Source organism: Halichoeres trimaculatus, unplaced genomic scaffold, assembly GCF_033239565.1.
Source record: "Halichoeres trimaculatus isolate MK-OKI-2021-1 unplaced genomic scaffold, fHalTri1.1 fHalTri1_scaffold_14, whole genome shotgun sequence".
In the NCBI taxonomy this organism is placed as follows: domain Eukaryota; kingdom Metazoa; phylum Chordata; class Actinopteri; order Labriformes; family Labridae; genus Halichoeres; species Halichoeres trimaculatus.
This window is the reverse complement of record NW_027437192.1, coordinates 20,496,200-20,511,333: the sequence shown is the minus strand read 5'-3', so window position 1 is coordinate 20,511,333 and position 15,134 is coordinate 20,496,200. Positions and strand designations below refer to the sequence as shown.

Sequence of the window (15,134 nt, the reverse complement as noted above, 5' to 3'; positions counted from 1 at the left end):
AAGGCACACATTGAAAAAAAAAAAAACATAAAAAAAAATATCCTTCTAAAGAAGGTGCCTCTAGGAGTTCAGAAATGGATAACATTTTGGGTAATGTTTCATAGTTCATGCCAAGACCGATCTCAATTTAAATGGAATTCACCTTATATAAACCCACATGACACAAAACAGCCCCATGCCCGGGCCACGGAAAACTCGTACACCTCTTTGTTGTATTTCAATACTACATTTCCCATGGTACCTGTGCTAGTGGCCGCTGTTCTGGATGACAGCTATCCGGCGCCGAAACACCGATAGACACTTAGACGAAAGAGCCATGGCGGCCACGGGTGGAGGGAAAATTAGAAGCAGGAGATACCATATCGCCTCTAAACCTTACGCCAAGAATAAACAGGTAAAACAAATAAAAGTTTTCAAGGTAAGAGCCCATGTCGAGAACCGTACCGTGACTGTAGTGTCACCACATCGTAGCTCTTGTTATTGTTTTGTTGAAGACATTTTATGGCCTGCCGTTAGCGCTCGTGGCCTCCACGCGCAGCTAGCATATCCGCGACATGCTAGTAAAGTAGCTAGCTGGCTTATAGGTTAGCCAATTCACACGGACTTGACAGGTCAAATCACAGCTCACCAAGTTGTGTAGGCAAAGTGAGTGGTACACAGTTTAATATAAATGTACGCATGACTCTCTTTGAAAACCAATAATTGAGTGAGTGGCTACGATTTTAACTGCTAGCAAAGTTAGCGGAAAGCTAGGAAGTAGAATTGTAAGTATTAGCCGCTCTGGCTAATGCTTCCTAGCATGAGCGAGAAATGCATTGTTGTCTCCACTTGTTTCGTCGCCGGAAGAACTGGCAAGATTTTCTGATTCATAATTGCGTTAGCCAATAGTTGTATGTGGTCTATTCGGTGGGGTGAAATTGGAAGACTGTGTTGCCAACCAGTCGGGAGGCACTTTAGGTGTCCGGCAAGCTAGCGGTAGCCAAATCTCGGTCAGTTGTATTGCGCAGGAAGCATTAGCTGATTGCAAACCCACATGGTTGTCCGAGTGGATTCACCTGCCGCCTGGATGTCAGCTCATGTTGGCTTGAAAACCACGCTATGTTGTTTCCCGTGAACACAATGGATCTTCATACATTTTAGATCCGTTTTCCTAATTTCAATCATGTGGAAATATAGGACAACCCTTGCTAAGTTTGTTTACATTTGTGCCTTCTCCAACCAGAGTGGGAATTAACTCCAGTGAGTTTTATTGATTGTAGTCAGTATATTGAGCTCTATTTCATTCTGTGAAATTAGTAATTTGCTATTTAAATGAAAAATAAATTTATCGTACACGTGACTATGTCTTCAAATGATAATTCATTATAGTTAGCATTTAAGACGTACGTCATTATGGCACGAACGCACGTGACCTCTACCTTCATCTACAAAAGTAGCTTGTACAGATTATTAGAAAGATTCTTCACCTGCAATATTCACTTAAACATAGAAGTCATTGTAAAGTAAAGCCACCAAAGTAGCATTTCAAGTCATTTAGCAAACCCCTCAAACTGTTTCTGTCAAATTAAACAAATCAGGGCAGGTGTGGAGTTTACTACTGATTAGTTTTATCATTGGTTTAAGCTACGTAGACCTCGAAAGGATGAAAATTTGACTTTGGGTATTTTGTATTAGCATAGCCATACGACTTCATTTTTCATAGAGTACTTACTAGGCAGTAAAATGTTTTATATTTCTAAAATGAACATTGAACTCTACCCAAAAGCCCAGTTCACCTGCACCTGAAGGTGGGTACTTTCTTGGCACAATAAAAGTCTAGTAACAACTTGGGAAGCACCGATGGTTTTGATACCGTTACCTGGACTTTGGGGATCGACTGATACCGATACCTATCTAAAACCAGTGTTAAATAATAACCTACATGCCTTACTGTGGGATAAGACTGGTAATGCTTTGGGTAAAGGGCAAACAATGAGCAGATGGAATTACTGATAAAAATATTTATTTAAACGACAAAATATTTAAATGTTTATTAGCAAACCTAAGCTTCAGAATTTACAGAAATTCTATTTAAATGTGAACTTTTATACCATGTAGACTGGTAATGCATCAAAAACAAAGAAAAAGCATCAAAAGTAACATTTCAAATCAAGTAGCTGAGAGCACTGGTTAAAATAAAAAGATGGGAAAGAAAAAAAAAGGCATAGAGCTAGTTGCCTGGATTGGCACCATGGATCGTCCCCTGCCCACCGATACCCGATCCAGCTTTGAGGGGCACCTGATACCTAATACCTGGATCAGTATCTGTGCATCCCTAGTAACACCAGCTTGTTGAGCTTTAAATGAAGCAACACTGTAGCGGTTTTTACTTTGTCTTTATTGGGAGAAAAAAAGTCTCTCTTTTTTTTGCAGAAGGTTAGAGTGCAGAATGGTCTGCAGGTCTATTTTGTCGATAAGCAGGATCCAAGTGGCAGAAAAAAACCTTATCTCGAGTTCAAGGCTACCTCGGGTCATAAAGCATGCGAGTTGATGCTTTTGCTTGATGGAACGTTTTCTTGACAGTTTTATTCCAGTTAGCTTTCATAGGACAAGAACATGAAAGACAATAGCTTTAAGGTAAAATACAATACAGTGAGCTTCTCTAAACCAACTAGGAGTCCAGTACATGACTTTATTGTATTCTGAATTTTTATACCTTAAATTAATCATGTCAGAATAATATTTTAGATGAATTTGAAGAATGAACTAAAGAACAGGAGACCCTAGTTTACTTGCATTTGATAGTTAAATTTATACACTTTTGTTTTTGTCTGCATCATTCAAAGTCAACTATTCAATATGTCTGACATCACTCATTTGGTTCGAATACAGAGTTTTGAATTAGGGCTGCACAATATTGGGAAAAACTGATATTGCTATATTTTAGTTTCCTGCGATGTAAATTGCAATATTTTCTAAATTTTACTGCTTCAGTCTGTTCAGCCGGATTCTCCCTGAAATGATGATAAAAGACTTTCACCTTATTGCCTTTGTCTCTCTCTGCCTCTTTGAATACTATTTATGTGAACACATTTTACTCATGTAGATACCTGTTGGTTATTGATGTTGATCTGTAATATTTCCTGCAGGTAATTCTTCTCACAACAAGTCATAGTTTTTAATAACGCGCTCCTGCACAGAGGTCCTATCTTTAAAGTTTCCTTCTGCGACCAAATATTAGGAAGTTATTTGTTAAATATTGAGCAGATGAGCAGTGGCTAATAAATTTGTCCTCCTCCTGTGTTTTTCCTTTTTTGTGGGCTTAATGTTTTTCCAGAGATATGAATCAGTGAAAAGTAATATTAAGAGACGTTTCTAGAACAAGCATAACACATCACATATATCCTAAATTGCGATATAAATATTGCGCAAGCACATATTGCGATTGCTTTCAGACTAGAGGTAGCACTTCATACACATAATGTCTTCTCTCTTTTTTACATCATTAACGTTGTTGCTAATTTGTGAACAGTTACCTGTTCTTTATCTATATTTATGCATATCTGTACACATCTATACATAACCGTAAATTTGAATAAGGTGTGAAAACATGGCTGAGTAACTTATTGGCCCATAAGCTTTTTGTTTCTTCCCGCAGCTCTTTAGTAAAGCTCTGATAAGCACTGTGCAGGTTAATCATTAGACTCAAGCTGATAAAAGTGTCTGATGTGCCGCTGAAGAAAAGATGAGGGAAGACGACTCATCTGTTCAGCTGAGTCTGAATCAATTGTCAACAATCAAAGTGGGCAACAGAGTGCACCCAAAACCCAGATTCTGCTCGAGGCATCGAGCTTGACATCATTTTAAAACCACTATGAACAGAATACCCAGCTGACCTAACTTCTCAGTCTGCACACCTTTCCAAAGGCAGAGGATAATATTCCAGTCTGACGATTTGGACGAGGAAAGTGACCCTATTTTATTCCTGTAGTTGATGCAGCTTGTGTTACCTTCTATGTGGGATGTAGGCGACTGAGCATCATAGACTGAAGTTCATTCGCTGAACCACAGCAATACACAGTTCAGACCAGAGTGAACTGCTCCCTGCTTCACAGGAGCAGACACAGTGTTTGACCCAGTTTCCATCGTACTGAGCGTGTTTTGCTTTGCACTTGGGAGCGTGTATGGCTTCTCGTTGCAAGCGGGCCTGTGCAGCGCTTTCAAATAATATAATGCAGTAAGCAAAGCTTTCTTTCATAAATCTCTGGATTATATTACAACATGGACATGAAAATGACTTCTGTCGAAAATAATACATCATTTGTTTTTAGAAGCTGCATCCTTTTTAAGCAAATTGTACCAGAAAGCACCTCTATTTCTAATCACATATCTATCAATCAAGGTTTTTTTTGAAAATATTCACATTTATGTGCAGCTTGGATCAGTGTATTTCATCATTTAGTGTGGCAAAACTTCCTGATTTGATGGTTCTGTCCTTCTTTCTCTCTCTTTGTCTGTAGCAGCAACAGTCAGGCCTCATCACTCGGGTGACAGACACAGTAAAGAGCATCGTTCCCTCCTGGCTGCAGAAATACTTTAAAAATGGAGATGAAGGAGGAGGGGCTGCACAGGGGTCGGATCAGAACTGTGAGCTGCCTCCACCTCCTCCTAACGGCAGCGAAGAGGGACCACCTCCTCTCGATGGACGAGACTCCCCAGAACCGAGCACCAGTAACACAGGTGAGGTTCTCTTTTTAGCTTCTCAGTTCGTCAGAAAGATACATCCAGGTATCATTTCCCTTTAACGTTTGGTTCACCTGTGGCTTCTCTTTCCCCTGCACAGAGCCCTCAACCAGCCGGGCATCTCTGAACTTTCAGGACTATGTGCTTTCTCGACCCCCTTTAAGTCGCTCCCACCTACACTTCCCCCCACTGGATGCCTCCTCCCCAGTTCTGGGGGGCTCCAGTAGCCTCTTCTCACAGCCCTCCACATCAACAGCCCCTGGACCCTTTTCCACGGGTTTCTCCTTGGTCAAAGAAATCAAGGACAACCTCTCACAGCATGAGGATGATAACATCTCTACCACTAGCGGCTTCTCTTCTCGGGCCTCTGACAAAGGTATGGACACTCTGTTTGCATATGAGCGCATGTTTGCATTTCTGAAAATGTGGAATATCCACACATTGTGGCATGACTCATAGGAGCAACAAATGATCAAGTTAATTGTGAGGGCAAATTAGGAAGGGGGGGGGGACTTGACACATCCAGTTTTTAATCTTTTGAAATTACAAAGCAATAGAAACTTGTAGCTAATGGTTTCCTCTTTTTTTAATCAATTCCTAATTCTGATTACTCTGCCAAGTATCATTAAGAGTCAACGGCCTGTTTTTATAGCCTCCAGTGATTGATAAGCTCACTTGAGGAAAGGGTCAAAATCATTGGCTGGTGTGAGTGTGATGAGATTTTACAGACTCATGACTGTCAGATACTCTGAAGATGGCAAAGCCATCAGCGTGTCTGGTGTGGTGGTGATGTTTTTTGCTGTATAGAAATTAGTAGAAGGTTTAGTTTGACCCTAATGAGTGCCTTTACTTCCCCTTAAAATAACCTGCACTGATGTAAACATGTCTTATTTCTGTTTTTTTTTTTTTACAGATGTCCCCACTTCTAAAACAGCATCACTTCCTCAACTTTGGTCCCCAGAAACAGACAGAACAAACTCTGGGTCTCACCCTGCCCAGTCCAGTCTGAAAAGGCCTGCCTTCAACCTGTCTGTGTTTGGAACTTCATCAAACGTGAGTATCTGTGTGTGTGATACCTTTGACCCAGCAGCTTTGCTCTGTGATGTATCAGGGTTGTTGAAAAGATGATTATTCTTAAACACTCATTATGAATAGCAAAGGAAATCAGCGTTTTCTTTTCTTCAGCGTACCACCAGATTGTGCCTGATTTGCTGAATTCACCTTGGCCTGTTTGATCAACATGCTGGTGTTTACTCTGTGTGAGCTTGGCAGCAGACCAGACACCACACCTTATCAGCTCTTAACCAGTCTGCTTCAGTCTGCATTCAGACTCCAACTTCTACCTGACGAGACATGTAATATAACCATAAAAACAAACGGCAGAGTGACTGTTCCAGTCTGAACTTGTTGCACTTCATATTGTCAACAAATTTAGGAAATGCATTTCCACATCAAGTCTTACCTCACTTACGAAAGAAGAGACGTGTTATATTGAAGGATATGTGATTGATACCCTTTATTTATCCTTATTTCAGAAGCTTGTAAAATTAAATGTGCATAATGAAGCCCCAGTTGAATTTAACCCTCTGTCTTGCAGTCATCATTCAACAGCACAGTGTTAAACTCCAGCCAGCTTGGCGATTCGCCCTTTTATCCTGGGAAAACAACGTATGGTGGAGCTGCTGCTGCTGCCAGGAGCTCTCGCACGCGTCCTGGGACACCATACCAGGTGAGACAGTGAGAGCCACTGGGGCTGGAGACCTCTGTATCTACTACAAAACAACAAAAACAGTTTGATACAAAGATTGCTGGCTAAAAATTTAAAAAACGTGATTTATCTCTGTGTTTTCGCACAAGTTTTTATTTATTTGCTTTTTTTTTCTTAGGTCTTGCATTGCTGTGTTTGTGCTGGTATTTAAGCCTATTAGCTAATTAGGGCTGAACGATTTTGGAAAATAATCTAATTGCGATTATTTTGGACCAATATTGCGATTGCGATTTAGCATGCGCCTTTTTGGGGGGTGTTTATCCTCTACAGTATTTACTTTACACAAGCAAGAAACTGTTCTATAGTATGACCAACACAACAAAAGATACTGTCAACATATAAACAAGTCTTTCCTGTAATGAGATGAATCGATGCATGAATTGATTTGATCAACGTATCTATTACAATCACAGTAGAATATTGACTAATTGATTGAACTTCAAGCAGAACCAGAGGCATAGTATGAATAATAAACTAAAAAATAAATATGAATCCTCTCTTCTATGAATCTCACACTAAATAAACTGCAAAAATGTGAATAAGACCAAATCTCTGGCTTAACTATTGAAATATGTCAACATGTGGCATGCACTGTTTTACAAAATGAAAAAAAAACACTGTTTGAACATAAATATCAAATGTATCAAAATCTTACTGATCTCTCATCAGTAACAAAACACAAACTAAAGTGCAGAAATGTGAATAAAAAAGTTTTGGCTCAACTACTAAAATATCTAAACTTTTGGATTGCTCTTTTAAAATGCGCTCTAAAACTTAAAAAAAAAAAATAATTGTAGCCTTTGCGATTTGAAAATTGCATCCTATTATATTGCGATGTCGGTTTAAATTTGATTAATTGTTCAGCCTTATAGCTCATGCAAACAGCCTCAAATAAGTGCGACGGGTTCTTTGGTTGAGGGACTCAACCATGCGGACTCTAAATTTCTCCTGGTTTATTTGAGCTTCAGTGTGCAGCAGAAAGCCTTACTCAGACAGTTAATTTCAGACTGAATGGAACGAGTGAATATTGTTGATTGAGAACCACAAACTAAATAAGCTCCGTTTATCTGTAGGCCCCGGTGAGGAGACAGATTAAGGCAAAGCCTGCTGGTGCTCAGCCCTGTGGAGTGACCAGCGCCACAGCCCGACGCATCCTGCAGTCTTTGGAGCGCATGTCGAGCCCGCTGGCTGTAAGTCGAACACAGTCAAACACAACATCCCTGTATCAAACATTGACTTTGAAACTGACACATCTGGTTGGTAATCTTTCTGTTAATAGTATTGATCTTGATTTTTCCTCTACAGGACGCTCGGAGGATCCCTGCAGCATCATCCCCCCTCTCAGCTGTAAGATTTGTTAAAATGTTTGCAAAAATTAGCATATGAGAATCCTTTGGAAAAGAATGGACTGATTTTAACTCTCAAACCAACACTAGCTTCAGGACTTAAGCTGTGTTTCCTTTTTTTCGATTACAGTCGATGGATGGCACAAATCTAGATATGTCACAGTTCCACTCCAAAAAGAAACGGGTAAGAAGATTTTCTAATTTTTTTTAAAAACCTCCAGTATGTCCCTGAATGACCTGATGTTTAAACTTTAGTGAATCGACTCCTCTCGTGCCTGCTGTCCGGTGTGTTTGTATCTCTGCTCTAGGCTCAGTGAAAGGACAGGGGTATCATTGTACTAACCCGGCAGCACTTGTGTTGGTTTGTCCTCTGCTTGTTATCTGTCCCACAGCCTCTTGGCTTCCTCTGCACCTGTCAACAGGATTCTCCTCGGCTGGGACACAGCTGTTAACCAGTGTGTGTGTGTGTGTGTGTGTGGGGGGGGTTTCTTTTGACGCCCAAGTGTTTGTGAGCTAATTCAGCACTCCGTGATGTGTTAGGTACAGGAGTTTGTGTTCGAGCAGTATATAAGGTGCATTGTTGAAGCTCCAGGCTGAACTTCCTCAGCCCTTCCTCATAGCGTCAGTGAAAACTGTTGGCTCTTTCTGACTGTGGCAGCTGCTTTGTAAGCCAAACAATTCTTTATTAACTCTTACTGGCCCCAAAACAAGGAAGTCTGTGATGTGTGGGGATATTTCATGGCAAATTTTTGCTTTTGGGCTGAACTTCAACATAACCTCCGGTGAATCTATGAGGAATCTATACAGTTTCTTAAGGACATGCTTTTTTATTTTTTATTTATCCAGAATACAATATTTTGACCTGATAGGCCTTTATGAATCCTTAAACAATCTTTAACATTTTAAAAGAGTAGGTTTTAAACTGCTTAAGGAAGGAGGGCTTTAGGAGATTAAGAAGCAAACACATGAAATTAGACATACGCCGATCGATCGGCGCAGATTTCCTTAATTTTGTGGATCAGTGATCAGCCCATCCTTACATATGAAACTGAACTTGTATACCTCCGGGAAGGTCTGACAGCCAGCCATTGTTGCTTTTCGCTCTGAGACCTAAAACTCAGGACACTTTATTGGTTGTTGAAGTTAAAACATTAAGATTTTATTGCTTCACAGGTATTGTTCAATGATTTTCAATAAAATAAGATTGGAACATTGGAGGTTTATGCTGTCAGTTGTAAAAAATTTAAAAATAAAAATCAGTATCGGCCCACATTGGTATCTGCAGGTCAGGCTTTTTAAAGAGCCGTGATCGGTGTACCCCCTACATGAAGAGGGTTAAGCTCAACCAGATGATTTTAGACACACCGCAGGGAGCAATGATAATAGTTTTTTGAAGATTACAAACTTATTTAAAGAAGTTACGACATTAGCCACCAGCGAATGACTCATCTAGGAAAGTATGATCCAGTTTCAGTTGATGCTTTAGTTTCTTGTTTGCATAAAAATACCTGTAAACACCTTTCAAGCTTTCAAAGTCCAGGTCTCTGACTCATATTTTGTAGTCTGATGCCACCACAATCCTGATTTGGAAATTTTTTATTTTCTGTTTTTGAACCTAAACTAAAGTGGCTAACTGATTTTTATATATATTTCTAATTTGTATCATAATCAACTAATTCCCTGAAGAATGAGCTCATCATTCAACCATATGGCTAGTTCACTCTACACCTTTAAAGGTCTTACTTTGAAAGTCAAGGCTGCTGTTTTGATCTATTGAGTGTTCAAACTCTGATCATTATTGAAGATTCTGAAACCTTAACACAGTGGTAAAACACTTGTTTATTTCACTCAGGTTTTGGACACATTTAATCTGGAAGCATAGAGGGTAAAGCTGTATCAAACACAGAAAGACCTAAAATCAAGCTCTACCATTGTCCCCTGGGACAATAAGCTGTTCTCATGATTCATTTCTGTTGTGTTTTTTTTTTTTTAATTTGATTTAAATTACAATTTTATTACAATTACAATTTTTGCAATTTTTGGTTATCTTTTCTAACACCAGACCATGTGAAAAAGTGAAAAGATAATTTCTACAGACTATACCAGGAGCCATATTTTCCCATAAAATGCACATCACGTGAGTCGGAGAGAAACATTTCACCCTCTGCTGGAGAAAACTGGTGACTTTTTCCCAATCCAGTTTATAAATTAAGACTGAAATGAAGAATTTTGATTGAAAAAAAAAAAAAGAAAGAATCATAATTTTTATATTGTGAAAAAAAAAATCCTAATATATCAGATTTTGATTTTTTTAATCTCCCACCCCTAATTGTCCCCCTTTCCCTCATCCAGGTGGAGTCCACTCTGCCGCCGGTGCAGAAGCTGGTGGTTCCAGCTGCAGCTCCGGTGTCCGGGAACCGCTCTGTGTCCTTCAGACCCTCTTTGACTCCTGGAGGAGTGAGCAGAGCTGTAGACAGAACTCTGAGGGAAACGGTCAGTTCTGTGTTACGGTTCACCCAGGTTAACCCAGTGCTACTTTTTAAAATGAATCCAAAATCACTTCACTCATCAGTTATTTGAATACATGATGCTGAAGTTGTTGTTGTTTGATTCATTCAGCCAACAAGACAATCACCACAACTACCTGAAGCAACCCCAGGTCCATCTCAGAGGTAAACCGTTTTTTTACATTTGTTCCCAGGTTGTTGATGTTTGTTATTGTTGGAATAAATTATTTTAAAAGAACAACCACAGCAACCACTGTAATCAGTAACCAAGAAAGACGACGTATTCTAATCAAAACATCCTGAGCGGATTTTACTGTTTCTGTGCGTTGGAGTCTGGATGCCTGTGTCGCTGTCAGTACTTTGTGACACTCACCAAGCTTTTTCCTGCTTTCATACTTCTAGCACAATTGGTTTTGGTGGGCCTGCCTATCCTCTGTCCAGCACGCCTTCTTCCACCAGTACAGGCTCAGGTGGAGGCAAGATGAAGAGGGAAAGAACGACTGCACGGCCTTCCACCAAACGTCCTGAAGAGGATGAGGTAAGAGATTGTACTGTAGCCTCCGTCAGTCATTTATGTTTAGAAGTTTTGATTGTAGATGTTGTTTTCTGTTTTTATGATTATTTTATAAAGTGCGTTGTGTCTCGAAGTTGAGCTCACAGAAATACTGAGGCTTGTTTTCTGGTTTAAAGGTGACCGAGGTACCAGACCTTCCAACAATTTCACTCCCAATAAGCACCTCTGCCCTACCCACCTTCAGTTTCACCTCCCCACTTCCACCTCCCACTACATCCAACACCATCAGCAACGCCATTAATGTCACCCCTGTCACTCCTGCTAAGGAAACAAATAAGGTTGGTTTATCAAAGTTGTCATTTCACAGATGTTTCTCGAGATCTAATAGCGAAGAAGATTGCCAAAAACATTTTTCTCTCTCTTTTTCCAGGAGCCACAGACGGCCTCTACCCCTCCATGTGTCCCGTTCACATTTTCTTCCCCTATCGTCAAGGCAACTGCTGCTAGTCCTCCATCATTTTCTCCTTCAGTAAGTACAGTTTGGGCTCTTAATGTTTTTCATAAAACTTTTAGTCATTACATTAATACTAATTGTTTTCTTTTCTTTTTGAAGGCTGGATTCACGTTTAGTGCACCTGTAGCAAAGGTGGGACCCTCTCTGTCCAACGGGAAGCTGTCTACAACAATAGCAGCAGGTAATGGTTAAACCACAGTTTCTATGATGCTGCTCCCTAAATGAGTAAATGGGAGCTTAAGTTTACATCTTTATTTTGAAAACTATTTTTCTGACAGCCAAGCCAGCGACAAGCAAAGGCACAGTGGATTTTGAAGGACCTTTCAAACCAGCCAAAGCCCTGAAGGAGGGCAGTGTGCTGGATCTTCTCAAAGCACCAGGTCAGGATCAATAAGTCATTTCACAGAATCAGTGTTTGTTGAATTTTGTTTGTGTTTACGCTGTGTTAAAATCTTTTTTTCCCCTCTCTCAAGGCTTTGCCTCTCCTGTCGCTCGGACTTCTCCAAACCCAGACGTTGCACTGCAGCAAACCTCCACACTGTCCACTGCCTCCCTCTCATCTTCCTCCACCACCACTACCACCACCTCCTCTTCCCTTCCTCCTTCCACAGGGTTTGGGGACTTGTTTAAAACCCCACCAGGCTGGAGCTGTGACGTCTGCCTGGTGCAGAACAAACCCTCAGACACAAAGTGTGTTTGCTGTGCAGCCCCACAGCCCGCTTCCTCTTCATCCAAATCTATAGACTCTCAACCATCAACAGTCAGTGCGGTGGGGCTGGAGAACAGCAGCACGAGCACGACCTCCACTGCTCCGACGACCACGGGTTTTGGCACAATGTTCTCCAAACCTGCAGGAACGTGGGACTGTGACACGTGTCTTGTGATGAACAAACCTGACGCAGTCAAGTGTGTGGCCTGTGAAACAGCCAAACCTGGGACGGGGCTCAAACCCTCACTGACTCTTCCTTCTGCCTTCTCTGCTGTAAAGACTGTGTCCACCCCCACAGCGCCTGCTACCACAGGCCTCATTGGGTTTGGAGACAAGTTCAAACCACCTGAAGGTGCATGGGAATGTGAGACCTGTTGCATACAAAACAAGGCAGAGGACACAAAGTGTGTGGCCTGCTCCAGCGCCAAACCAGGTAATGAAAGCAACTCTGTAATCCATGTTTGATGTCCTGAAGCTCTGGCTTGGCTTCTGTCAGAAAATATCCATTAAGTGCATCAATGGTTTAACGTTAAAAGCATTTCCCTTCCCTGTCTTTGCAACAGGGGCTTCCACGGGATCTTCACTAGCAGCCTCTTCTTCAGTCAGCACTGCTCCTGTGTTTGGGCTGGGAGATGCGTTCAAGAAGCCAGAGGGCGCCTGGGAGTGCGACGTCTGTCTTGTACAGAACAAAGCTGCTGATGTGCAGTGTGTTGCCTGCCAGGCAACCAAACCTGGAGCAAAGGTGGAGCCCAAAGGTAACAGAAGCTACCTGATCTCAGGTTTTTGGAGCTGAGTGGTAAAAACCACATGCTGCTCAAATAATTTAAAAAAAACTTCAGTAATAATGAAACCTTTGTCTGAGTGGTACGGTTTGTTTTGAGTTGAGTCACAGCTTTCATAGATTTACCTGAAATTCAAGTTTTAAAAAAAGGTTAAACCCTGGAACATTAAGGTGGTAATGGTGCTACTATGATTTTTAATTTCTAAGTTCTCGTGCTCAAATTTGTGGTTTTTAAATCAACTGCGTGTTACATTCAGCACATATTGGCACAGTAAACAAAGTTTTGAAATGATTCATTTTTTTGATGAGCTCTTTGTTTAGAAGCTGTGATCAGCTTTGACGTCAGTGAGAGGTTTTCATTCTTTTTTGGTCCGATGCTGATCAATCCCTGATAGATATTTGAGTTCCTCTATCTGCAGCAGAATATTTGTTTTTCTACCTGGATGGCATGCTGCTGAATCAGGTCAAGATAATCCCTTTTCCACTCTGTTCATCTTTTTGTTTCTTTTTGTTTTACTTTGTTTCTCTCCAGCTTTTGGCTCCTCTACGTTTGGCTCTTCTGCTTCTGGAGGGTTTAAGTTTGGCACATCAGACAGCACCTCGGTGTCCATATCTGGAGGGTTCAAGTTTGGCACTTCAGACAGCACCTCTGGGTCGGGCTCTGGATCAGGATCGGGAGGTTTCAAATTTGGGGGCTCATTTTCAGAGTCCTCCTCATCGTCGGGTGGATTCAAGTTTGGAAGCTCTGCATCAGAAACCACTTCTAAAGACACTACTGCTGCATCAGGGTTCAAATTTGGCAGCTCATCAGAGGGCTTTAAATTTGGGACTGTTTCCAGTGATGACATAAAGTCAAACCCAGAACCTGCGGCAGGTTGGTCTAAGTTTGGAACCAGCGGTGGGATAGTGTTTGGGACTGGATCATCCAACACAGAAAGTAACTCCTCCAAGGGCGGGTTCACTTTTGGACTGTCAAAACCAGAAGAGAAAACATCAGAAACCACAGACACAACCACCACCACCACTACCACCACCTCATCCTCTGTTAGTGTCACAGATTCTGTTTCCTCTCAAGACAAGAGTGACAGTGTGGCTTCATCAAACACCACGTCAGCAGAGACCAACTCATCTACAACCGCTACTACGACAGCTGGCTCAGTTTTTGGGGGATTTGGTGAGCCCAGTTTGGCAACAACAAACACCACCACACCACAAGGGGGCTCTACATTTGGCGCCTTACAGGCGAACAAACCAGCTGCTCCCACATTTTCCTTTGGAAAGCCTGAGGAGAAGAAGGATGCAGCTGCTCCTTCTGCCTTTGTCTTTGGTGCTGCGAGTAAAGATGCAGAGGATGCGCCAGCAGCGGCCTCGACAGGGGGATTCTCCTTCAGCAAGCCCAGTGCTACGGCGCAGCAACCTCCACCTCCGTATCCGTTTGGAAAGCCAGCAGAGAAGAGTGAAACTTGTACTGCGGAGGCCCCAAAGCCTTCTTTTACTTTCGGACAAAGTGCTACAGGTGTGAGACAGTCTAGGAATTGATACTGCTCTGATTCTTTAAGAAATTCAGTTGATTAAACTGTCTTGATGATTTCCCAGTTTTCATTTGTTTAGATCCTGAGAAAATGTCTGTTTTAGTTTTTTATTGTTTGTCACACTTCACATACTCTTGGAGTTACTAAAGTGAAATACTGAGATCTTGGTTTACGGATCAGTTCCCACATTATTTCTCCCTCAATATGTTCACATCTTTGTGATGAAAGAGAAAAGGACCTCACCTCAGAGGTCAGAGCTGCTGATTGGAAAGGGAAATGAATCCATTTAACCTCAGTTTTTCTTTCTCCTCACAGAATCTTCTGCTGCCTCAACACCAGCATTTTCCTTCATGGCTAAAAATCCCACCAACAGCACTGACTCCACCACTCTCTCCTCCTCCACCCCAACACCAAGTCTGTTTGGCGCCTCTACCACCAGCAGCAACAGCAGCTCCACTCAGGCTCCAGCTCCTTCAGCAGCTCCCAGCACTTTCCTGTTTGGTCAGCCTGCTGCAGCCTGCACCGACGGTCCTCCAGCTAAAGCCCCCTTTGTCTTTGGCCAGAGTCAGGACAGCCAGTCTGCAGCACCATCAGCTGCTGCTCTGAACTCTACTCCGGCCCCTGCCTCAGCCCAGCCTTTCATCTTTGGTGCTCCTGCCACTGCTGCTCCTGCTGCTGCTGCCACTGCTGCTCCTGCTTTTGGTTTTGGAGCTGCAGCGCCCCCTGCTGACTCATCCTCAG

The 15,134-nt window shown here is 41.9% G+C and overlaps 1 protein-coding gene across 1 annotated transcript in view; it reads left to right on the top strand.

Annotated features, from left to right (window-relative positions):
- The first annotated feature begins 171 nt into the window (after positions 1–171).
- The window catches only part of nup153 (nucleoporin 153), a 17,383-nt gene continuing 2,420 nt past the window's right edge, over positions 172–15,134 (top strand). The window contains exons 1-19 of the mRNA XM_074686648.1: positions 172–394; positions 4,500–4,719; positions 4,823–5,098; positions 5,636–5,775; positions 6,320–6,451; positions 7,564–7,680; positions 7,796–7,837; positions 7,967–8,020; positions 10,189–10,329; positions 10,456–10,508; positions 10,746–10,881; positions 11,034–11,195; positions 11,288–11,386; positions 11,471–11,552; positions 11,650–11,751; positions 11,845–12,513; positions 12,644–12,835; positions 13,394–14,377; positions 14,709–15,134. Coding sequence (XP_074542749.1) covers positions 266–394; positions 4,500–4,719; positions 4,823–5,098; positions 5,636–5,775; positions 6,320–6,451; positions 7,564–7,680; positions 7,796–7,837; positions 7,967–8,020; positions 10,189–10,329; positions 10,456–10,508; positions 10,746–10,881; positions 11,034–11,195; positions 11,288–11,386; positions 11,471–11,552; positions 11,650–11,751; positions 11,845–12,513; positions 12,644–12,835; positions 13,394–14,377; positions 14,709–15,134 — 4,156 coding nt within the window. The 5' untranslated portion in view covers positions 172–265. The remainder of the gene's footprint in view (positions 395–4,499; positions 4,720–4,822; positions 5,099–5,635; positions 5,776–6,319; positions 6,452–7,563; positions 7,681–7,795; positions 7,838–7,966; positions 8,021–10,188; positions 10,330–10,455; positions 10,509–10,745; positions 10,882–11,033; positions 11,196–11,287; positions 11,387–11,470; positions 11,553–11,649; positions 11,752–11,844; positions 12,514–12,643; positions 12,836–13,393; positions 14,378–14,708) is intronic.